At 37.5% G+C, this 22,756-nt stretch overlaps 4 protein-coding genes and 1 long non-coding RNA gene across 6 annotated transcripts; 4 read left to right on the top strand and 1 right to left on the bottom strand.

Annotated features, from left to right (window-relative positions):
• Positions 1 to 1,576: 1,576 nt before the first annotated feature.
• Positions 1,577 to 3,132, top strand: LOC149042766 (octopamine receptor beta-2R-like). The gene has a single exon (XM_089213506.1). The coding sequence runs from the start codon at positions 1,617 to 1,619 to the stop codon at positions 2,517 to 2,519; it is 903 nt and encodes a 300-aa protein (XP_089069632.1). The 5' UTR covers positions 1,577 to 1,616; the 3' UTR covers positions 2,520 to 3,132.
• Positions 3,133 to 8,123: 4,991 nt separating this feature from the next.
• LOC113668389 (octopamine receptor beta-2R-like) lies at positions 8,124 to 22,417 on the top strand. Of its 2 annotated transcripts, none has more exons than XM_027184281.2 (2): positions 8,124 to 8,260; positions 21,209 to 22,417. In XM_027184281.2, exon 2 carries the CDS (start codon positions 21,316 to 21,318, stop codon positions 22,174 to 22,176), a length of 861 nt encoding a protein of 286 aa, XP_027040082.2. In that variant the 5' UTR covers positions 8,124 to 8,260; positions 21,209 to 21,315; the 3' UTR covers positions 22,177 to 22,417. The 2 variants fall into 2 exon arrangements, with proteins under 2 accessions (XP_027040082.2, XP_089069633.1); XM_089213507.1 differs by lacking the exon at positions 8,124 to 8,260 and adding an exon at positions 16,534 to 16,669.
• LOC113668391 (octopamine receptor beta-1R-like) lies at positions 10,560 to 11,704 on the top strand. The gene has a single exon (XM_027184283.2). The coding sequence runs from the start codon at positions 10,662 to 10,664 to the stop codon at positions 11,568 to 11,570; it is 909 nt and encodes a 302-aa protein (XP_027040084.2). The 5' UTR covers positions 10,560 to 10,661; the 3' UTR covers positions 11,571 to 11,704.
• LOC113668390 (octopamine receptor beta-2R-like) lies at positions 14,197 to 15,354 on the top strand. The gene has a single exon (XM_027184282.2). The coding sequence runs from the start codon at positions 14,323 to 14,325 to the stop codon at positions 15,172 to 15,174; it is 852 nt and encodes a 283-aa protein (XP_027040083.2). The 5' UTR covers positions 14,197 to 14,322; the 3' UTR covers positions 15,175 to 15,354.
• On the bottom strand, positions 18,907 to 20,520 carry LOC149042765 (uncharacterized). Its single transcript, XR_016188773.1, has 2 exons — positions 20,201 to 20,520; positions 18,907 to 19,159 (listed from the first exon to the last, which is right to left on the bottom strand). It is a non-coding gene; the product is annotated as an uncharacterized LOC149042765 (long non-coding RNA).
• Positions 22,418 to 22,756: the final 339 nt, after the last annotated feature.

The following is a 22,756-nucleotide window of genomic DNA, read 5'->3' as shown; positions in this document are numbered from 1 at the left end:
GGACTCCATACATGCCAAACTTTTTCTTTGATTCGGTATAGCTTTTTATCACCCATGGTTATTTTGGTATAGACAGACTACAACTTACAAATCATTTTTTGACTTGATAATGACGTTTAGCCAACGTCGAAATGTCGTCGTTTTTTGGAAATCTTAAAATGTTTTTAAGAAATGTTTTATCGCAATTTCTTATAGTTTAATCAAAAATTAATGAAGCGAATTCTAACTAAGGTTCTCATCATATGACATGCAGTTGAAAGAGGATTAAGTATTAATTTTTCAAGCTAATGACGACCAGATGTGTTGATACAGTTTAGTGCTATGAGATTTAAAACATGTTAGTGAAGGCAACTTAAATTCGGTTGAACAGATATCTATGACTTTCTTCACGCATATCAACAACTAAGGCTGTTCTGGTTTTTTGCGCGTGCCTTTATACGATCGATACGATCCTCAGACAATGCACTTAGATGTATTTCGAAACTAAAAGCCAAAATACTTGGAAAAGAAATAATAGGAGAAAATAAATCCCTCATTCGATGGTTTGACATGTGATACGAGTGGGCATTTTGCTCATTGCTTGAATTTTTACCGTATTAACGAGGCTCGGAAAGATATTTCGCAACATTTAAAATGTCCACTCGTATCGCGAATTGGGTGTTAAAATATCCCAGAATTGACTTATTACTGTTCCTATGCATGAAATCTCAATGTGATAATCAACCATAAAAATTATAAAAAAGAAACTTAAGTTTTAAATTGATTACAATTTGTGTATTGTTCAGGCTCTCGAAATGACTAACGGCGAAGGTTGAACAGTGAAGGTTGATAAAGGACACTAGTTATTACTCAGCTGAAGCTAACTAACAGAAGTCTTAGCATATTTTGCTTTAGTGGTATGTCTACTTAATTAGTGACAATTTAAGCACATCAATGAATGTAACTTAATACGGTATAGCTGGGAGGAGAACATGTCTCAAGCTTGCTTCTCGGCTTGTCTTGCTAACGTAACAGGTTACCTCTTGAAACACTTAGCACGTGATATCCCCACATTTTAAAAATGCTTTTTGGGCAACTAATAATGGAAACATTTCTGGTCATAGGGATAAAATAGATGTCAGTGTTTTTCTTGTTAATTATCATTTACTTTACATCACAGGCAAATGTTGGTATAAAAGTCGCTGATATGACTAGAATCAATGTCTTTGAATTCCTGTTATAAACGAGCAATTTGTACAGATGATAATAAAATTTCTAGTGCAATTTGGTATAAATAAGCACGAGTAAATTTTACAAAGACAAGAAAATTGCACGAGTCCGTAAGGCTAATGTTATTTTTGTTGAGAAAACAATGAGACCTACTCTGGTAAAACAAGACACAAAAGAGGCAGGGCAATTCTGATGATGAGCTTTAGTGACCCGATGTCCTTAAAGGCGCCATATTACATTCTATTCGCAATAGAATTTTGTTTTGCCTGTTTGTAATTGTACGCCACATTAAGGCATTGCACTTAAACTACAGCTGTAAAGTAGTATGCAAATAAAGTTGCATAATACTTTACAATTCGCAATTTTCCTCTTCGATCAACGAGTCCACCATTGTCTATGATCGCAAAATGAAAGCTTGGTTCTGGATTCTTGGCTGGTCTCTTTCCATCCTGACCACAACTGGAAATGGATTTATCATCTTCCTCGTTTGTAACAAACGGCAGCTTCGTACTAAAACTAACGCGTTTATCGTTTCGCTCGCGGTGGCTGACTTCTGTGTTGGGATGAGCGCTGTTCCTTCGCGGTTTGCGTGTGAGGCGTTGGATATGTGCAACGATCCATTTATTTCGAGGACAGTGTGGATTTCAAGAAACCTGTTTGCGTTTGCGTCGGTGACGAATTTGTGCAGTTTAGTCCGGAATCGCTACATTGCCGTCACGAAACCTTTACAATACTTGACATTTATGAAGCGTCGCCGAGTCATTCTGATGGTTTCACTTTCCTGGGCAATTCCAATCGCTCTTATTGCATCTTTCGGGATAGAACTTTTTGTTGCTCAATCATTTGTGGATATTTTGATTTGTATACTCATGATTTTCGAGTTGCTTCCAAGTATGATGTTAATATTTTGTTTTGTGTCCATGTTAAAAGTTGTGTTTAAGCATAATCGAGCCGCTCGTTCGTTAGCTAAACAGTTACGCCTCAACCATCGGGTTTTTGTCCAAACTCAGGAGAAGTCTGCCATTCTAATGATGGGGATTGTAATAGGATTGTTTCTTGTGTGCTACGGTTTGTATTTTCGCTGTAGTTTTCTTTTAGTTTTCAAGGGCCGCCGCGAATGTTACGATATTGAATATAAAATCCTTGTTTTAATGTTGAACTGCGCCGTCAACCCTTTGGCGTATTCTTTCCTTAAGAGAGACATAAAAAAGGAGATTAAAGGGCTTCTTTGTTGTTCCTCGGTAACAGAGTCAAGCAGTGTCCATCGTCTTCATCAGAGCAGTTTTCCACTGGCCGCTGTGAGGAATTAACATGGGTGACTGAGTCAAGAACTTTCATTCAGTGACATTTTTCATGCCAGAGGCAGCAGTTGACGAAAAGATCTACAACCAGAGGGTCTTGACTTAATTAAACCAAGAAATAATATCAGAATCATGTAATCCTTTATCGTGAAGACTTTCTGTACGCTCCGAATAATGGAGTTTAGTTTATACCAATAGTGGATGGCATTGAAGACGCCCTCTAATTGATTACTCGAACACCGAATATCCTTCGGTATTCACCTATGAGTATTTGCGCCCGAAAATATTGTAATAATTGCAAGATTAAATGAGTTAACTGACACATCGACAGTGAGGTGAATAGTTTTTAAGTATAGCAATGGAAAATTGTTCCTTCGGTGTGAGAATGGTTGCTCAGTTGATTCACTTGATTCTGAATTCCTTCCGCACTGTAGATACATTAGGGTGTAAGAGATAGTTTGAAAAGGAGTGTTAAAATATTTTGATTGCCGTCTTTATTAATGTCGAGTACCACGTGGTTAATTGTTCAGTATAATTTTAGAGATATACAAGAGGATGAGTTAATTTAAGTTCATTGAAATTCTATTGGATCACGGTACCTAATAAAAGATAAATTCAATTATATACCGAGTGATAGTCATCAATGTTTCCATCGTTACTCTATAAATTCCAAACATTTTACGAGAAATCTTGGATTTTTTAATCAGTGGAAATGAACTCATCGATTTTATGTGAAAATGTTACCAATATCATTGCAACTAGAAAATCCATTTTCAGCGTTTTCCGTCAAGCATTGGTTTTTAAGTTGCTGCAGTAATTTTTACATCAAAAATTCCTTCTTTCTTTTTTTTTAAACTATTCTTTTTTATTTTCTGCGATGTGCACCTGCGCTATAACTCATAATGGAGGAGAATTTTCGAAACGGTGCTGTTATAGAGACGCAGGAATTGTTTCCCCTCTTGAGAACGCAACAAATGCTGGCAGGAACAATGGTTGACGGCATCCTGGCGTCATTAGGGCTGTTTTATTATCCCATTAAAAACAAAACAAAACAAAACAAAACAGAAAAAAGAGAAAACGGTGACATCAGCTTCTCCAAAAGCTTCGTTCCAACCCCAGCCTCAGGGTTTTCTCTGTCTTTAACTAGAGCGGACGAAGAAAGACTTGGGAAGGGGGTTGCTTCATTTGCGGTCCGCAAGAAATGTTTTCTTGAGAACGCAACAGATGCAAGCAGGAAAAAAGGTTGAACACCGTAATAGTCTGGATGGCACATAAGCCTAACCGTGGAAATATTGTTGTGCTTTCAAATTTATTCAGTTTAGTGTTTACTCCATCTCTGTTGACCGTTGCGTGACATTCATTTGCTTTATTTAAATCATTCGCACATACGTAATCACGCTACTATGGTAACCTCTTACGTAAGAAGGGTGCTTAGTTTACAGCAACCTCGTTCTCAGGAAAAAATTTTTAAAAAATTGTCTGACACCAAAGCTCTTGCAACTACGGGATCGCATGTTACCATATTTTTCATTTTGGCTATGGTGTAAAAGCAAAAATTTTGTGTATTCTGAATCAAAGTTTGGTCCACCCCCCCTTAATCGCGAACTCTTGGATCCGTATCAGATGCAACAATTACGAATTCATTTGAATTTTAAGTTTTAAAAATCCTGTGGAACTTGGTAAACCAAAGTGTGATGTCGAAATTATCATGGTTGTCCTCTCTAAAATTAACTTATGATAAATGAATGTAAATGTATGAATATCATGTATGTGAACTGGAATATAGAGGCGATCCTCGCAGTTATAAAAACTACTTAAGTAATAGTGAAAATAAGGCCTGAAAAACTTGTAAACCACACACGCACGGAGCCCAAGAGGGATAGCGTCTTTCTCACCAAACATATTACCTACTCTAAAAGATGGAAAAACCAACTTAATATCTATGTTGTTACAATATCGCCTAGCAAGGTGCCAAACCCTTTGTTCTGTTACAACAGATAAAGGGCCAATGTAAAGTAATTTGTTATAAAAGGTCGGCGTAGTGTCTGAAACGGAAACCGGGGTGAGGTACCGATTGACAACCCTTTCAACTAGATGGGCTGGAAAAAGATTTTTCTTAAGAATTTTAGTAAGTCTCTTGATGTCTTCGTGGAAACCCAACCATGTGTTGTTGATCTTGTAGGCTCTATCAACAAGAGTGCGAATGAGACCCGGTGTAAAAGAATAAGATATAAAGCTGAAACAATTAGTCGATAGGCCCGTAAAGGTTTTATTACGAAACATGAGTGTCATTGTTGATTAAAACATCTAGGAATGCTATTTTATGATTTATTTCCTTTTCCCTAATGAAACTAATGTTGGTGTGCCTGGAGTTTATGTACCTGAAAAATAGTAGCGCATCATTTTCCGAATGAAATAAACAAAATGTATCGTCAACACAACGGCGGTAAAATAATACCTTTGAGCCCTAGCACTTTTCCAACCATAACTTTTCATTATGTCCCATAACAAAAATAGACTACCAATAGACTACCAAGAACAGGAGCGAGGGGGAAGCCCAGAGCTACGCCATCTATCTGGTCGTAGAAAGACCCTTTAAGTAAGAAATGGGTCTGAGCGGTGGCTACGGGTAAAAGGCTTTTAAGCTGAGTTCTACTTAACTTGTGGTCGGAGTTGAAGAACAGGAGCGAGGGGGGAGCTCATAGCTACATCATCTCTCTGGTCTATTTATCATGTGAAAGTGTAGGAGATGTAATAAAAGACTTTGTTGATTTACTATGGTGGCCTCGTTGATTTTTGCACTTTTCAAAAATAAACTGTTTTAATCATTTCTCTACCAGGTGTGACCAATTAGTAATTTTTCACAAAAATATCTCCCGCTATAAACATAAGTGGTAAAGAAATGAAAAGAATCAGGCGCAGCTATGGTGACGTTGATGGAAGAAAGTCATTCACAGAGAATTGTTCTGCAAAGTCCTCCTCTCCAATTCCCATGGCCTCGGAGCACCACAGATAAAACTTTGGTGTCCATGTCTAGTGTGGTGTGGATGACAATGAGAACCTAGAAATGAAATGAAAAATGAAACCCAGTAATAAAACCCCTGGCTAAGAAAAACACAACTGGTTTGCTGAACAAAATTTTAGAAAAACTAGCATAAAAGATCTGTGGAACAACTCTCTGAATGTTACTCCTAAACCTTCAACAATTGATTTTAATTGGCTGAAAGAATCTACTGTTGGAATTTCTAAATTGGCATCAGGTTTTTATCTATTATATAGGTAAAACTTTGGTGTTCATATCTGGTTTGGTGTTGATGACACTGAAAACCTAGAAGTGAGATGAAAAATGAAACCCAGTGGTAAAGCCCCTGACTAAGAAAAACACAGCTAGTTTGCTGAACAAAACGGAAGGGTTACAATTTGAAATGCGATCCAACTTACAAGCCAGCTTTAAATAACATCTCGGAAAAAAAAGGGGAAGGCCTCCAAAAAGAATAATTAAAGTCATTTATACGAACTGACACACTACATACTGCCTTAGACAAAGGGCTAACGTTCGAAACGTCAGTTTTGAAACTCGACGGTGGCAAATTTACTTTATCAACCCCGTTGATAACACTAAATTACTCTGTTATACTCTTCCACCGAGTATGTCGGAAATTAGGAACTCGATTTTGTTGCGGTAAATTTTATTGGCCTGAAATTTTCACTTTCTTCAACTGTAGGCATTTGCAGCTTGATCTTATCTTAGTCAGTTAGTCAGTAAGATATCATTCGATCATTTTCGTAACCTGTGATATGTATTAGCTTCGGTCTCAAGGCTTTGAGTTTTTGATGGTTTAAGGTTCGCTTACCAAAGAAGACCAGTGAAAAGGTGAATCATTTGCGACTTCTCCTTTAGGCTTGGCTAAATTTTTTTGTCAAAGTTTAATCCGAAACGACAACCTGAGCAGAACTCATCACCTGGGTAGAGTCTCCTCAATCAACTTGACTCTTATGATAGCGGGGCTCGCAGAGCGTAGCCCCATAATTATACAAAATAGTAGTAACCCATCAAGCCGAAAAAATTTGGATGTACGACCGTACGACCGTACAAGGTGCTAACATGCGTGGTCAACTGTACCGCGGGCACGCCAACGCCACAGTTTTGTTCAGTAGTCCAGTGGTCAGTGCACTGGGCTCCGAATTGGACGACCCGGGTTCTAGTCCTGGCCGGGGCAAGGCATTGTGCCCTTGAGACGTGCGGAGAAAAAAAAAATGCGAGCTCCGCTTTTAGGCTTGGCTAAATCTATATATTATCGATGACACCCGCTAAAGTTGTCGCATCATCAGGCAATATGACTAAGATAAATACTTTTCAATGCAGTGCTGCTGTTAAATGTACGATGAGACTCACATGATGGACTGTTTTAATTTCATTTCTGTTGATTTTATATCTTGCCCAACACGGCAGGATGACTCACTTCACTTTCAACAAGTTAGTCACGCAACAATGCGTTCCTTCTAGAGCTTATCTTGGTGTTATATAATAATTTGGTCCTACTAACTGAGTTGATTATGTAAAGTGGTGATGGTAATGTGATTGATAATGTGATTGATAATGTGATTGATTGATAACGTGATTTACCCCTCTTCAGTCACTCAGAATCATAAATAGTCACGTGCGACACTTGTGGTCAAAAGTAGTTCGTGTTTTCTGAATTAGGTCGAAACTGAATACAACGTTTTGACTACAGCTTTTTTAATCTCACCCATTTTCATCCAGAATATTTCTTCGAGCAAAGCTTCAGAATTAGTCAATGCTGCTAGAGATATCGAAGTTATTTCTTTAAGGAAAAAACAGGTTGAGTCTGTGTACGAGTCAAGGGGCGCATCCAACTGGAGTTTATCCTGAATCTCTCACATGAAGTGATTAGAAGCATAGCAGATGGAATGCTAGTCGAACGATTACTGTCATAATTCCTAATCTAAACAGTACAGGTGAATTTCAGCACTATTTCCGAGTTTATAAAAACATGGACCACTCAACGAACAAGGGAACCTTATGTTATGGAAACAGCCCGTTTCTTTTTTTTCACAGTCATTCTGTGATTATTGTTTGGAGAATACAATTTGAAATTTAGTTTTGGTGTGGAAGCCATATTAATCATAGCAGTGAAATGATAGCATATCAGTTGAATGGTCCATCTAAATAATTTTTCTAGATTTTCAACACAAGGACGTGATGAAAGTAGAATTAACAAATAGAGAAGCCTTGACTGTGCTCTGTTCTGTTGTAGAGCACGCAGGAAGCGGGTAGAGCACGAAAGAAGTGTAGGGAGAAACACGAGACGTAGTCATCCACTACTTCTTGAGTAGGGAGAAGTCCCTACTTCTTTCCCTACTTCTTTCTCCCTACTTCTTGACAAGACTAAAGCTGTCAAAAATGTCAAACCACCAAAGTTCATATTCTGCAATAGTTTACAAACTAAAATAGCTCGACATGTCGAATTTAACATTTTTGCCTGAAGTTTTTTAGTTTCTAATACAGGATCTGAAAGTGAAATGTTCAGTGAAATTCAGCCCAATCGTGGCTCACAAAAATACGCAAGTTATTTCACATGACAAGCAGAAAACAAACTGTTCAAGGCGTGTGTATTATGAATGAACAACAGCCGAATTCACAAGGACATGAAGATCGCTCGGAATAACAGCGCCGTAAAACTCGGCTGCAGTGATTGATCTGGCCTTCCACTCAACGCATCGGAAAGGTAATCTGGGCAAGCTCTTATTTTTCCACTCGAAGGTTAGTCGATTTAGTTCCTGAGGCTTGCTCCACTGCGATGACCGAAGATCGCCATGATGAGCTAGCCGCGATAGACCTCAGCATGATCGCAGTCGCTCTGACACCGTCATGATTAGTATGAATTTTAACAATTATGCCAGGTTATATTTTTCATCATTCCTGTTTTTTTCTGTTTGTTTTTGAAATCGAAACTTTATATACTATACAAGTGTTAGCTGTGTTTGATTTTTATTACCGTATGTAAACTCGCAATCTAACAGCGTGAAAACCGTTAAAAAAACTCGGACTGTCTATTTTGTTTTATCTTTGAGGATTTTTGTCTCTGCTCACGTTACAGTAACGTAAATTACTGCGCCTGGCATTTTTGCAAACCTTTGCTCGCTTGTTCCGAAATTTCACTTTCAATTAACGAAAGAAAAGCTAGAAAGAATTCCGATTTGGAAGATGGCGTGACAACTTTAGCTCAGTTCTATGCTCTATACTCTCATAGAGCACGCTCTTTCAACCAATGACAGTACGTGTTATATCCGAACGTTATTATAAATGTAGATGATGTCATCAACTATTGAGGTAAAGAGGTGGTTACTACAAACCTTCTTGTTATCTCTGTTGTAACTATGGGTAAAATATAGCACGATTGTCATTGCATACTCTGAAATAGAAAAAAGATACATCAACGGAATCAGGCTTAACTGCCACGATAGTTCTGGTTATAGTTAACTCAAGGTTTGTGTTAGAACTATGTAAAATCAGTTTGAACCATGAAAGCCATTGCTTAAAGCTAAACAAAGATGAAATTTTTATCAAGCTGCTTGTCCAGCCATGGAAATTTATGATTGAACAATTACACTTGCTTTAAAAAATGTTTGTATATAAAATCTGTTATCCAATGTTGATGTTTATTGCTAAACTGTGATGTTCACGAAAGCTTTTTTACTGTGTCCCAACTCCTGCAGTTAAAAAACGCACAAATTTGTCCACATTCAGTTTTTAATTCATATCTCAACAAATATTTACAGGAATAACACCTACAATATGTCATTTTAAAGTGTATAGAATGGGCTTCTCAGGAAAAAAAAATTCATCATTGAAACCCAGGACTTTCCTAAAAAGTAAAATTTAAAACACAAAATAAGTAAGACAGTGTAAAACTTGAGGTAAAAGTCACTTTTCCTCATAGGTTTAGGTTAATCAAGATTAATTGATAGCAGAAGTTAATTATTAACATGTCAGCAACATTTCCTGAAAATCTGAAAGAAAAAGAATAAAAAATGAAGTTTTTATGAATTTTTATGTGCACCCATGTCATTCCAAAAAAATTAGCAAAAATTTGTCCACATTCAGTTTTTAATTCATATCTCAACAAACATTTACAGGAACAACACCTGCAATATGTCATTTTAAAGTGTATAAAATGGGCTTCTCAGGAAAAAAAAATTCATCATTGAAACCCAGGACTTTCCTAAAAAGTAAAATTTAAAACACAAAATAAGTAAGACATAGTGTTAAACTTGAAGTCAAAGTCACTTTTCCTCACAGGTATCGGTTACTTAAGATTAATTGATAGCAGAAGTTAATTAATTGCCCAAAAGTAATCACTTTATCGCTTTGGTTTAGTAATATTCTAATCTGAAATCTCCTCTGGGGCTTAATCATAATCAACGATGCTATAAGATATATAACTTCCAATTTTCTTTGTATAAAATGAAAATATCTAAAAAAAATAAAGAATAAAAACTAAGAGCATCTTTTTCCTGGAACCAGTCTATGTGATGAAAGTCATAGTGAATCCAACCAAGATAACAGATGGAAGAAGTCATTAATTTTTTCTCTTGATGAGCCGACTATTTAATTAGAACGTTGTCAGACTAAAAGCGATTTCTCTGAGCAAAAATGCGCTTTGGCGGAAAATTCTCGTCGTATACTCCTCAAAGATTGCAATATCTGCCTCTTTTAAGTATCTACGTGGCGATGGACAATCTCACAAACCTATTTCTGTCATTTTTGCATTTATTTTTTTTTTCAAAAAATTTTTCTACACGATGCAGTTCGTAAAAACGGATGTCTATCTCTATTAGTCCTTTACCTTTCGTAATTAGCTTTCTTTCGTATCACAAAGCTCTCCTTTGTGTATTTAAAGATACACACCCACGAGTCTTAGTCAGACAAAGTGACCACGGAGTAAAAGATCGCCATTCTGTTCATTAATGCCATGAAAATGTCATAACATTTCACTTTGAACAATATTCAATTTAATTGCACCATACATGGTGATTTGAAAAACTTCATGGGGTGACAGATGGCTTCTTTTGCTGTCTTTCCGGACAAACTGACTTTAACATTAAACTAATACATTGTTTGCGAGAATGAAAGCCTGGTTTTGGGTTCTTGGCTGGTCTCTTTCCATTCTGACTATAACTGGAAATGGATTTATTATCTTCCTCATTTGCAGTAAAAGGCAGCTTCGCACCAAAACGAACGCGTTCATCGTTTCAATCGCAGTGGCAGACTTAAGTATTGGAAGTATGGCTATTCCTACATGGTTTACGTGCGAGATGGTCAATGGTTGCAATAATTTATCCGCTCAAATAATCGAATGGGCTTTGAGAAGCCTGTTTGCGTTCGCGTCCGTGTCGAATCTTTGCAGTTTAGTCCTGGATCGCTACATTGCTGTTGTTAAACCTTTAAACTACTTGATACTTATGAGGCGTCGCCGTGTCATCCTAATGATTCTCCTGGCTTGGATAATTCCTTCTGTACTCATAGCTGTTTCAACACTAAACAATTTCATTTTCAATAACTTGCTTCTTTTCCAAATTTTAACTTGTCTGTTTATCATTTTTGAGTCCCTTCCAAGTTTGATGTTAATATTTTTCTTTGTATCCATGTTACAAGTTGTATCTAAGCATAACCGCGCCGCTCGTTCGTTAGCGAAACAATTACGTTTTAACCATCAGGTTTTTTTCAAAAGTCAGGAAAAATCTGCAATTATAATGATGGGGATCGTTATAGGAGTGTTTCTTGTGTGTTACGGGATTTATTTTCGATGTAGTTTTATTCATTTATTCAAATTTCAGCCGTCATGCAATGATGACAACTACAAAATCCCGATATTGGTGGTGAACTCTGCCATCAACCCTTTGGCGTACTCTTTCTTTAAGAGAGATATTAACAAGGAAGCAAAAAGACGCCTTCGTTGTGTCAATTTAACAAAGTCAAACGTGGTACGTCCTCATGATCAGAACAGTTTTTCATTGGTCGCTATGAAGAATTAGTGTTAGTGATTCAGTCGAAAACTTCTATTTCATGATTTTTTTTTTAAAATCAGTGTAAATGGCCAAGGATCTGAGAGAAAATGCGAATATGAACTCATCAGTGGATTTCAAGCCTCTCTTATGCTGAACATGACTAAGAGAAATATCCTTCGATATTTCTTTTCAAACAATAAAGGAGCAATATCTTTAAAATTGACTTGTCTAACATTAGCTACACAAAAACAGACCAACACCTTGAAAAAAGGTTTGCAGGTTAAAAGTGAACTTATAGGTCAAAATAACTATGTGCTTGTAATTAATCGTGTGATAGATCGTTTTACAGTTGCTAAGATCGATAGTCTACTTCACTGGTTAATTATGAACTTTTTTTAGCTCATGAGATACCAATATCAGGTTTCAATCCAACATTTTACTGATTGTTTCATTATTTTGTGTGGTAAGGAGAAGCCATTAAGTTGCCTGTCACATTTACAGATTAATAGGCTGCATCATGGTCTAACATCAAACTGAGTAGGCAATCATGACGTCATTTGAAATCGATGGTTTAAAGAGCACTACAGCAAATAGATCGCATGATAGTAATTTACAAGAATTTTAGAGATACACGATATGGTGAGATTCTATCCTATTACGGTACCTAGTAAAAGATAAACTGCAGTCTATTCTAGGAAATAAAGTCACTGTTTCCATTTTACTCTATAATATCTCAAACATTTTGACAAAATAGTGCAAAGTTTGAAGCAACAATAAAGATGCTTAATTCTAAAGATTTTGAAACTTCAAGTAAGGGTAAACTTGGATCTTTGTAATCAGTGGAAAAGAACTCATCGACATTCGTGCAGAAAAGTCCTTCAGATGACCATAAAAATATCATTCCCGCTGGAAAATCCATTGACAGCGTTTTTCCCGCGACCATTTTATTCCGGAAACTACCTTTTTAATTTTCTTTAGCTAATTATTTTCTGCGATGTGCACCTGCATTATCTTTGTCACCGAAGATACTCCAGAATTTCGAAACAGTGTTACTCTAAGACACAAGACATGTTTTCCCTCCACAGTATTAGAAAACAGAACTAACGATGACACCAAATAGATTCATCAGATAAATTTGAGGATATAACAAATGTTTGTAGGAGAAAAGTTTAACAGCATCAACACACATGCGCGTAATGAAGGCCCTTTTCTATCCAATTAAAGAAAGAAAAAAATAAGAGTGATATCAGCTTCTTGAAAAGCTTCGTTTCTAACCTCGTTCCCATGATTTCCTTCCTTCTCGCTCCTAGGGGCGGGAAAAAGATAAATCTGGGACCAGGTTGCTCCGTTTCCGGTTCGCAGTAGTGTGGACGGTTAGCCTAACCGTGGAAATATTTTCGTACTTTCAAATTTATTTGATATATTTTGTAAGGTCTTGAATGTTTAACAAGTGTGTTCTATGTGTTATTTATGCAAGGAATTTATGCAGGAGTGATATGTTAATGTTTTCAGCCGTAGGAAGTCCTGTGGGATTCGTTTTGCTAATTAAGAGATTGTAAGTTACGCAGAAACCATTCGAAGGCATCACTTGCTCTTGCTTTTTTCTGTGATGCGTGTGACCTTTGATGTAAATTGTAGTGGTATTTATTCTTCTTATTGTTATATCGTAGTCAATGTATTCTCACGAACATAAAGAAACGAGATGCTCCCCCCGGGAACAGTATGTTCTGTTTACTGAAGGTTTCTTACAAATTATTTAATACTCGTTTCAGAGTGATTAAAGTAAAAGCATAATTTTTTTCTCCTTCGCTGGAGAGTGACATTCACTCTCTTCGTTGAAATCATCCCTTTAGACGTAATTACGCTACTATGGTAACCTCCTATGTTGGAAAGAAGGAAAGATGATTGTTCACTGCAACCTCGTTCTCAGGAAGAGAGAGGACTGAGGGAACGAGGTTGAGGTTCTAATTTTCTGGAATTAAATATTCACTCGTTCTAACCTAATAAACCTTGTGATAAAAAAAATTAAACATTGAACAGTTTTAAATTGACTTCCCAAAAAAGTTGTAAAGACCTGATTTTGAATTCTTGGCTGGTATTTCTCTCAAATGACCAAAGACGGAAACTGATTCAGGAAGCTAATTTAAAAAAGTTATTCAAATGAAGCAGCTTGTGGCTACTCTATTCAAGCTTGTCAGACTGTCATAGCAGCTTGCGACGCCGCTAAAAATGATCCTTGTCAATTGTATAAATCTCTGCCTCTGTTACTGACGAACAAATGGATTTGAATTAGGCCTAGAAAAGCTGTCTTTACATGCCTGAACACTCGTTTGAACGTTCAAAGATAAGATTTTTGTGTTTGGGGAGAAGTGCATGAATGAAGGCTATGAATTTTTAATCCTTTCCTACCCATAAATTGAACAACAGATGGCTTTAAAACGAATCAATTAACGGGATTTTTTAAAAAGTCTTAGTTTTGCGCAGTGAAAATTATAAACATGCTTGGTAAGTTCTTCCCAACAGCTGATGGATTCATCAGTTTCATAACCAGTGTACCTAACACAGGATTTTAAAAATAGTGCATTGTGAACAGATAACACTAATTTTTATAAGCTGTAGATAACTAGGTATCTATGACCTAAGGACATTTTGTTTTCACCAATGACAATTGCAGCACGTTAAGTGCGGTAATTTATATGCGCTGAAGCTTTAGAAGCGTCAGTTGTCTAAAGCCTACTTCTTGCAGAGCAATTAGTAAGCCTTCGTTTATGATCGTAAAATGAAGAATTGCTTTTGGATTCTTGGCTGGTCTCTTTCCATCCTGGCTGTAACTGGAAATGGATTTATCATCTTCCTTGTTTGCGGAAAACGGAAGCTTCGCACCAAAACTAACGCGTTCATCGTTTCACTCGCCGTGGCGGACTTCTGTCTTGGGATGAGTGCTGTTCCTTCGCTGTTTGTGTGTGAGATGGAAAATGGCTGTAAATTTTCATCTATTTCGCGTGCAATTGTTTGGGGAGCGAGGAACCTGTTCGCATATGCGTCCGTGACCAACCTTTGCTGTTTAGTCCTGGATCGCTACATTGCTGTGGTAAATCCTTTAAAATACATGACTTTTATGAAGCGTCGCAGAGTCATTCAGATGGTTTCCTTATCCTGGGCAGTTTCATTCGCCTTTGTTACTGTTGTAACAATATACAAGCTCCTTCCCGAAGATCATTTAATTCTGTTCCACTTTTCGCTTTGTTTAGTTATGATAACTGAGTTTTTTCCAAGTGTTATGTTAATATTTTGCTTCGTATCCATGTTAAAAGTCGTGTTTAAACATATTCGAGCCGCTCGTTCTTTAGCGAAACAGTTACGCTTCAACCATCGGGTTTTCTTCAAAACTCAGGAAAAGTCTGCCATTATAATGATGGGGATTGTGATAAGTTTGTTTCTGTTGTGTTACGGGATACATTTTCGATGTAGCGTTATTTTCCTTGTTAAGGGTAAAACATCATGCAATGATACTGAATATAAAATTCCTGTTTTAGTGTTAAACTCCGCCATCAATCCGATGGCATACTCTTTCTTCAAGAGAGACATTAACAAAGAGCTTAAGAGACGGCTTTGCTGTGATGTTTTTTAACAGGGGCATCGTAAGATGTTAGTTTAAGTGACTGAGTAAGGAACTTTTATTCTAGAGCAACTCTTTTATTATCAGCGTAAATGGCTGAGGAGCAGCGAAGAGCGAATTTATTATGAGCTCTTTCTGACTTAACTGATGAAGCGAGTTGGCTTGCTATCTCTTGAAGAGATTGAGAAGTAAGGGCATTGTTTCAAGAGGGTTCTTGATGAAACCGCGACAGCGACGGAAATGGGGACGTAGTGAAACAAACGATTTCAAGAGGAAACGTTGCTCTTCACGTGCATCTTCAAAACTTAAAGTCTGGCGCAGTTAAAGACGATAAAAACATCCAGCCATTCGCAAACTACTTAAGAAAAGTACAAATTCATTCGTTAAACCGAAGTTTTCCGCGTTGCTGCTGTCGTCCTTACTTCTTCGTCGATCCTCACATCCCTACTGAGTCAATTTGTTCAGCAGTATTTCGCAAGGATGATCAGTTTCGTGTATGGTTAAATACGTCTTTTAAAGTTTTTCGATTCGTATTAATGTATCATGCTATGATAAAGGATTTCAAATCCCTCTTTAATGTTAGACCCTGCCATCAAACCTTTGGTGTACTCTTTCTTCAAGAGAGACATAAACAAGGAAATGAAAAGGCGCCTTTGCTGTGTCACGTCAACAAAGCCAGACATGTTTCAACCCTTTCACAAGAACTTTTTGAAGACAGTTGAAGTAGTTTTGTTTACACTTGATATTGGAAGGAAGCCTCGGAAAACAGTTATAACAAGCTTTCAAGAGCGCAAATGAGGCTCTTGGCTTTAATTTTTCCATGTCACCAAAGCTGGAACCTATTCATTATCTCTCCGCTCTTGTTTGCAAAAAACGGTAAATTTGAACCCTAAAATGTCGCACAGTTAGTAAGATAGACTTAAATGTGCAAAAAGACGTCTTTTTTCAGCACTTTTATTGGAAACACGAAGCTGATTTTGCTTAAATCTTCTTGAATGAGTGACGTCATCAGCCACTCTATTAAAGGTCGTCGGCAGACTTCGATGGCAGCTTGTAAATAAATAATAAGTAAATAAGTGATAAATTAGTTTTTGGATACGAATTAGGCTTAGAATAGAATGGAATTATGGTAAAACATATTATTACGGATTTCTGCTCGAACCCACGAATTGGAAATAACTGAGAGGTTTTCCTCCAAATTTTTCACCTTTCAGATGTCGACGGTCATTTTCACTTTCTCACACAGATCAATGATCTCCTCGGCCCATCATAGAAATAGGAAAGGCTTGTCAACATACAACTTTCAGATGATTTGCGATCTCTTTTTGGCTCTGCATCTCACACAACAACAACCAAGATCGAAGCCGTGCGAAACAACATACCCCTTGAGGGACTTGGTACGGGTTTGGCCAACCCAGCGTTCACTCTGACCCCCGTATTAGGAAAGTCGCGTATTATTTGAAATTTACTTGTCGAAGGATATTCTTGGCTCATTCAGGCGATCGTGGTAAGGAAAAATTTCCGTGTTTTCTTAATCAAAGGTTGGACCCCCCCCCCCCCCCCCCCATCAAAAAAACTCCAGTTTCCCTATTCTGATCTGAGGCAACGCACAAACTCATTTCATATAGGGCCTGTTATGAGAATTACTGTTACTGAACTAATGTGAAATATCGAAATCACGATCATATTGTATTCTCCAGAATTTAGCCTAAATGTTAGTTGCTGATAACAGAGTGTATAGCCATCGCAAAATTTTGCTTTACTTTAAGAAAAGTTGCCCAGTCATGCGTAGCATGTTCAGATGATTCTGGTTCTTTTTATACCGGTGTCGAGTGATGGAGATGTGATGAAAGACTTGGTTAAAATATTTTGGTGGATGTTTTTGATAATTTTTGATACTACCAGGAGAGACCATAAATTTTTTGGCGATGATTGTGCTGCGGCTACAAACCAGCCACAGATTGCCGGTAAAGAATCCTCGGGGCCTCCCTACATGAGCCTGGGCTGAAGTGCATCCTGGTTAAATCACCACCAACCCGGCATACATGTAACAGTCTATAAAATAACAGACGGTTTGCCTCGGGGCTTTTCCATCGACCAAGTATCGAAGACTTGAGCCACATAAAATATCCAAAAGATTTCCAAAGAAAAAGGGAGTTTGATATAATGGGATGGTATTAGTTCATGATCTAGTAAAAGCGAAAAAAACCTTTATTTAATTATATTAGAAAACGTAACCGTCGTGGAAAGAGGCTCTCACCTGAGACCAATCTTTAAGCTTAAGTAACTGTCGCTTGATTTGTCACCGTTTTCGACCGAATACCAGCTGATGAACAAGATTCAAAGTGAGGCAAATTTAAACAACAAAGCACAACGTTTTCCGAATAGCAGAGGGGCATTTTGTTGCGCATGTCCGGTAAATTTTAGTTTGATACGAGAAACCGCTGGTATGCGCCTGCGTCGGTTTCCCTTTCGAGAATCACGAAAGAAAAGAAGCAGTAAAATACGTCGGAAAAAACAATGGTTCGAGTATTTGAGACAACCTTTCTTCTCATTTTTTCTTCTGTAACGTAGATGGAAGCGGCAAATCCTTGAAATTATTGTGTGATGTGTGGAAGGAAGTTATTTTCAGAATGCAAAAGATTGTTCGAGTCTTATCTCGTGATTGTCTGGGCGATCGATGAAGATGATGTTATTTTTGAAGGATACAAGTGGCCTGTCGAAGAGTACAAAAGAATTGGATAGTATACTTTTATCGTGTCATTGCTATCTCAAGTTATCGGTGATCATTTGAAGTACTCGCCTTTCTGTAAGCGTTTTTTAGAGCTTCAACTGTACTGCTAGTGCAGTGTACCTCCAATTTTGGCAAAAATGTAAAGTTTACAGAGGTTTATGTTTTGTTTCAAAAGTTTTTTTTTGACATGAATCACAACCGGCAGGGCCGATTACCAAAATAAAAAAGGTCAATGTCGAGTAAAGAAAAGTAAGACAATGCTAATGCTAGAGATATGGTAGCTCCATCTGGTTAGAAATGGAGGAATAATTATGGATTTTATCAGAGTAAGATAAAGTCTTTTCAATCATTAGTCTCGGAAATATCATCAGATATGATCGATGATGTGGGGAAATTGTGAAAGAAAACAAGTACTACTTTGGGCTTCCAGTTGTAAGATGAATAGTTAAATAAATCAATTATTACCCAATGAAAATCACTATCATTTATCATTTCAACTGCACAAAAAAATCATATACACTCTTTGCAACCTTATTCTCCAACCTATTAAATTACAAGAGTTGTGTGACAATTTGATGGTCTGAAAAGACTCTTACACATGCTAAACAACAAAGAACCAGCAAGGCTGATATTTAACAGTGAGGGTAAAAAAAAAAAGCCTTTTCTTTTCAGGAATAAGACTTAGTGAGGTCAGATTAAACTAATGTGAAGAGGTTTGTTGATCTCTTTATGAAAATTGATGCTTTACATCTATCAGATTTTAGAGAAATGAGACCTAAGTCAAAAGGGGACTTTGATATTGCATATTCTGCAGTAATGGGCATCAGCTTGGATGCCTATTTGAAGAAATTAATAGTTTTCAAGCCAGGGGTTTGGCTGTGCTAATTTTAAGGCAGAAAATCATAAATCAGTCGCTTAAGAAATTTTTAGCTCTGCCTGGAAGCTCAAACACTGTTATGGAACAGGACAATATTTCACCTGATCACTCCTCATATTGTTTTCCCATGAAATTTGGACAAAACTTTCAAAAAACTTTATTGGTAATTTTATAGTTGCAAAAAAAGGTATAGACACAAGTTGCATATAGCATAAGCTAGTTGAGGCAAGTTGTGTGGAGAGAACAAAAGATTGATAATTTATACCAGTAGTAAGCTTCTGGTACTAATGACATTCTCTTGAATGCCAGCTTGCCACAGCAAATGTCACACCTATCCTTTCTGTCAATAGTACTGACCATATGTAGTGGTGTCACTTCACATCTCCCTAAACAGCAGAGAACACAATAGTTAATTCCAATCATCAGTCTCGATTAAGAAATAAAAATTGAAGGATCAAGACTTATCTGGCAAAGAGAAATACAAGTCAAACTGGTTTGAAGACATTTTAACCCGAAATTCGTTTTCAAATATGACAGAAATACTGTAGTTCACATTCTAAAGAAAGAGAGTTCCAGCCCCTTGAGTAATTATTCATTTATTGTATCGCTCACCTCATGTTTTAAGAACCAGAGAAAGTTAGATAATTTTAATCTGCGAGTTTTATAGTACACTTCGACTCAAAATTCATTTCGTATGGCAGAAGTATTCTACTGAAATAAACAAGACAGAATGAAGCTGACGCCATCCGTTTCGAATAACACATGAACATGAAGAAAACGGCACCAGTTTAAACTCATGAGACAAAGCCCACGGATTTTTTTGAGGTAAATGAACTGGTTAGACCGAAGGCTAAATAAATAAACAATGAACTGACAGTGGTGAGAGATTTGGGGGCCATGTGATAAAACAAGTTCTACCAAAGTTTATCCTCTAGTAAGCCCTTCAAGCCCAAAAGGGCAATCAGAAAAATTCTCACCAAAACACAGCAAAAAAATTAGATAAAACCGCAGATGATCGAGGCAAGACTATAAACGTTGTTAAGACGCATGCCTACGTACCAAGTACAACAGACTTGGAGAGCAAAATGGCCAAAGACAGTTGTGAGCCATGACTTTGAAAATCCACCTCAACCTCCCAAAAACGAATTCGCCGAAGGTTATAGAAAGAGCAACTCAATCCTGAATCTGGAACATTTTTTTAAGCCTTGTGTCCAATGGGACAACAAAGAGAAAGAAGATAAGATGTTATTTGAAGTGATTTGAAGCTTGGGGGCCACCTCGAACTTAACGTAATTTTATTTCAAAGTTGAAGTAAAATAAGATCAAATTGTAAACTACCTTCTATTATCGTAACGAATATCTCACGATCGCCTCCACACATCACTTCGTGATTTATAGAAGTAAGACATCAACATCTTAAGACTAACCTTCAAGGTTTGTAGTCTCATGTGCATATCTTGATCGTCAGCAAATCAAATCTCAAACTTCAAGTTTTCGACTTTTTTTCGCGTTTTGTTCGCACTTTGATCATTAAAATATCCTCATCCGAAGAGCCAGCAAACTCCACAAGTATCCACAGAGTTAGAAATGGTAGTAAACTTGTCATACTCTTCCATCCCTCTCCAAAAAATATCACAGAAAGGTGTCGATCGCTCAGTTGAAAACCCGCAAAAGCGCGCTGAAAATATCAAAATGACGCCGAACGCGCCGAACAAATTTTCTTGGCGCATGCGCAACAAAATGCCCCTCTGCTTTTCCGAATAAAAAAAATTAGAAGGTAAGTAAAATAGGAAAATTTCACGAGAAACCATGACATTTGTCAAGGCAATTATGCACAGCTACAATGCAAGCCATAAACTTTTCAAGCAATAACGCTCGTATTCTTTGCTGACACAATGGTTTGTTTACCCTTCATACTGTAGCAAGGCTCCAGAAAACAGTTCTTCTGAAAGGGAAAGTGACAGCTGGAAACTAATTCACTGAGTCGGGGCTCTTTTTTAACGAACGGTATAGCTCTTAACGCGCTCTCGATGTTCAAAATATGTTAATGTCTGGCATTCTAATGGAGAAGTAGCGTCGGAGGCTACTCTATTAAAGGTTGTCAGACTGTCATGCCTGCTTGTCACGCCTAAAAATGATCCTTCTCTCCCTACGCTTACAATGAAAGAAATAGTTTTCTGATATGAACATTGGTCTAGAACAGCTCTGTATAATAGAAAAAAACTCGTTTGAATAGTCAAAACTGGAAAGTTCTTCCCTACAACTGATAAATCCTTGGTCATAACCTGTGTACTTAACGACAAGGTTTCAAAAACTGTGCACAGTTAGCAGGCGGCATTACTTTTTGCAAGCGTCTGATGGCCAGGTATTTATGAAGATAGTTTGTTTAAGGGTTATATCTTAATCATTAATTTTTTCTCCGATGACAATTGCAGCACGTCAGTGAGGTAATTTAAATACGCCAAAGCCTTAGAGGTGGCAGATATCCAAGGACTCTTTCGTGCTGATCAACAAGCAAGGCATCGTTTGTGATCGTAAAATCATGAGTACTTGGTTTTGGATTATCAGTTGGTCCCTTTCCATCCTGGCCATAACTGGAAATGGATTCATCATCTTCCTTGTTTGGGGCAAACGGCAGCTTCGCACCAAAGCTAACGCGTTCATCGTTTCACTCGCCGTGGCGGACTTTTGTGTTGGGATGAGCGCTGTTCCTTCGCTGTTTGTGTGCGAGATGGAAAATGGCTGTAAATTGTCATCTACTTCGCGTGTAATTGTTTGGGAAGCGAGGAACCTGTTCGCATATGCGTCTGTGACCAACCTTTGCTGTTTAGTCCTGGATCGCTACATTGCTGTTGTAAAACCTTTAAAATACTTGACATTTATGAAGCGTCGCCGAGTCATTCAGATGGTTTCCTCATCCTGGGCAATTTCTTTCGCCGTTATTGCTGTTCAAGCAATGTACAAGCACTTTTTCAAAGAGAATTCAATTCTATTTCACTTTTCGGTTTGTTTAGTTTTCATCATAGAGTTTTTCCCAAGTGTGATGTTGATTTTCTGCTTTGTATCTATGTTTAGGGTTGTCATTAAGCATAATCGAGCCGCTCGCTCATTGGCGAAACAGTTACACTTTAACCATCGGGTTTTCTTCAAAACTTACGAAAAGTCTGCCATTATAATGATGGGGATTGTGATAAGTTTGTTTCTTGTGTGTTACGGGATATATATTCGATGTACTGTCATTTTATTGTATCATAGCAAAAACGTATGTAAAGATGTTTTCTATAAAATTCCTGTCTTAGTGCTAAACTCAGCAATCAACCCTCTGGCTTATTCTTTTTTCAAGAGAGACATTAACGAAGAGTTTAAAAGACGCCTTTGCTTCGCCGTTTTGATAAGACGATGACTCGTCCTCTTGATGAGAACAAATTTTACATTGGGGCACTGTTAGTAATGTGACAGTTTGAGGGACTGAGGCAGAACCTTTATTCTGTTAGAGCTCTTTTACTCTCAGTTTAGATGGAAAAGGATCATTCAATATCGAATTTATTGTAGGAATCAGCTCTTTTTAAGTTAAATGAAGCGAGAAGGTGACGTGAAAAGAGAGAGCTAAGCCATATATGTGAGATAATAAAAGGTTACGAAAATTGTGCCCATGAGGATTCGAACCCGGACCGACCAGTTCCTAGATCAGATCTCTACCACTGTACCACTTAGGTAAATATGGGCTACGAATATGTGTCGACTGAGGTCCGAACAGCTTTCGAAGATAGACAACTACAGTCACTATTACAGACAGCGTAACATAGAGGTCAATCTCATAGAGTATTAGTATCCACAAGAAGTAAAAGATGTCAATACGTCAGTTGGGGCCTCAATCAAATCACAACGGCAGCAGAAACGAGAATAACAATAACTTAGGAAGTGCTTCTTTAAACTTTTTTACATTTCCTTGCAGCTTTCTGTCAAAGCGTTGTTAATTTGAT

Source organism: Pocillopora damicornis, chromosome 7 (assembly GCF_964200805.1).
Source record: "Pocillopora damicornis chromosome 7, jaPocDami1.2, whole genome shotgun sequence".
Taxonomy (NCBI): Eukaryota; Metazoa; Cnidaria; class Anthozoa; order Scleractinia; family Pocilloporidae; genus Pocillopora; species Pocillopora damicornis.
This window is presented reverse-complemented; position numbering and strand designations above follow the sequence as displayed.

Coding starts and splice junctions, on each gene's coding strand:
- LOC113668391 (XM_027184283.2), top strand. CDS start 10,662: ATGAAAGCCTGGTTTTGGGTTCTTGGCTGGTCTCTTTCCATTCTGACT.
- LOC113668390 (XM_027184282.2), top strand. CDS start 14,323: ATGAAGAATTGCTTTTGGATTCTTGGCTGGTCTCTTTCCATCCTGGCT.
- LOC149042766 (XM_089213506.1), top strand. CDS start 1,617: ATGAAAGCTTGGTTCTGGATTCTTGGCTGGTCTCTTTCCATCCTGACC.
- LOC113668389 (XM_027184281.2), top strand. CDS start 21,316: ATGAGTACTTGGTTTTGGATTATCAGTTGGTCCCTTTCCATCCTGGCC.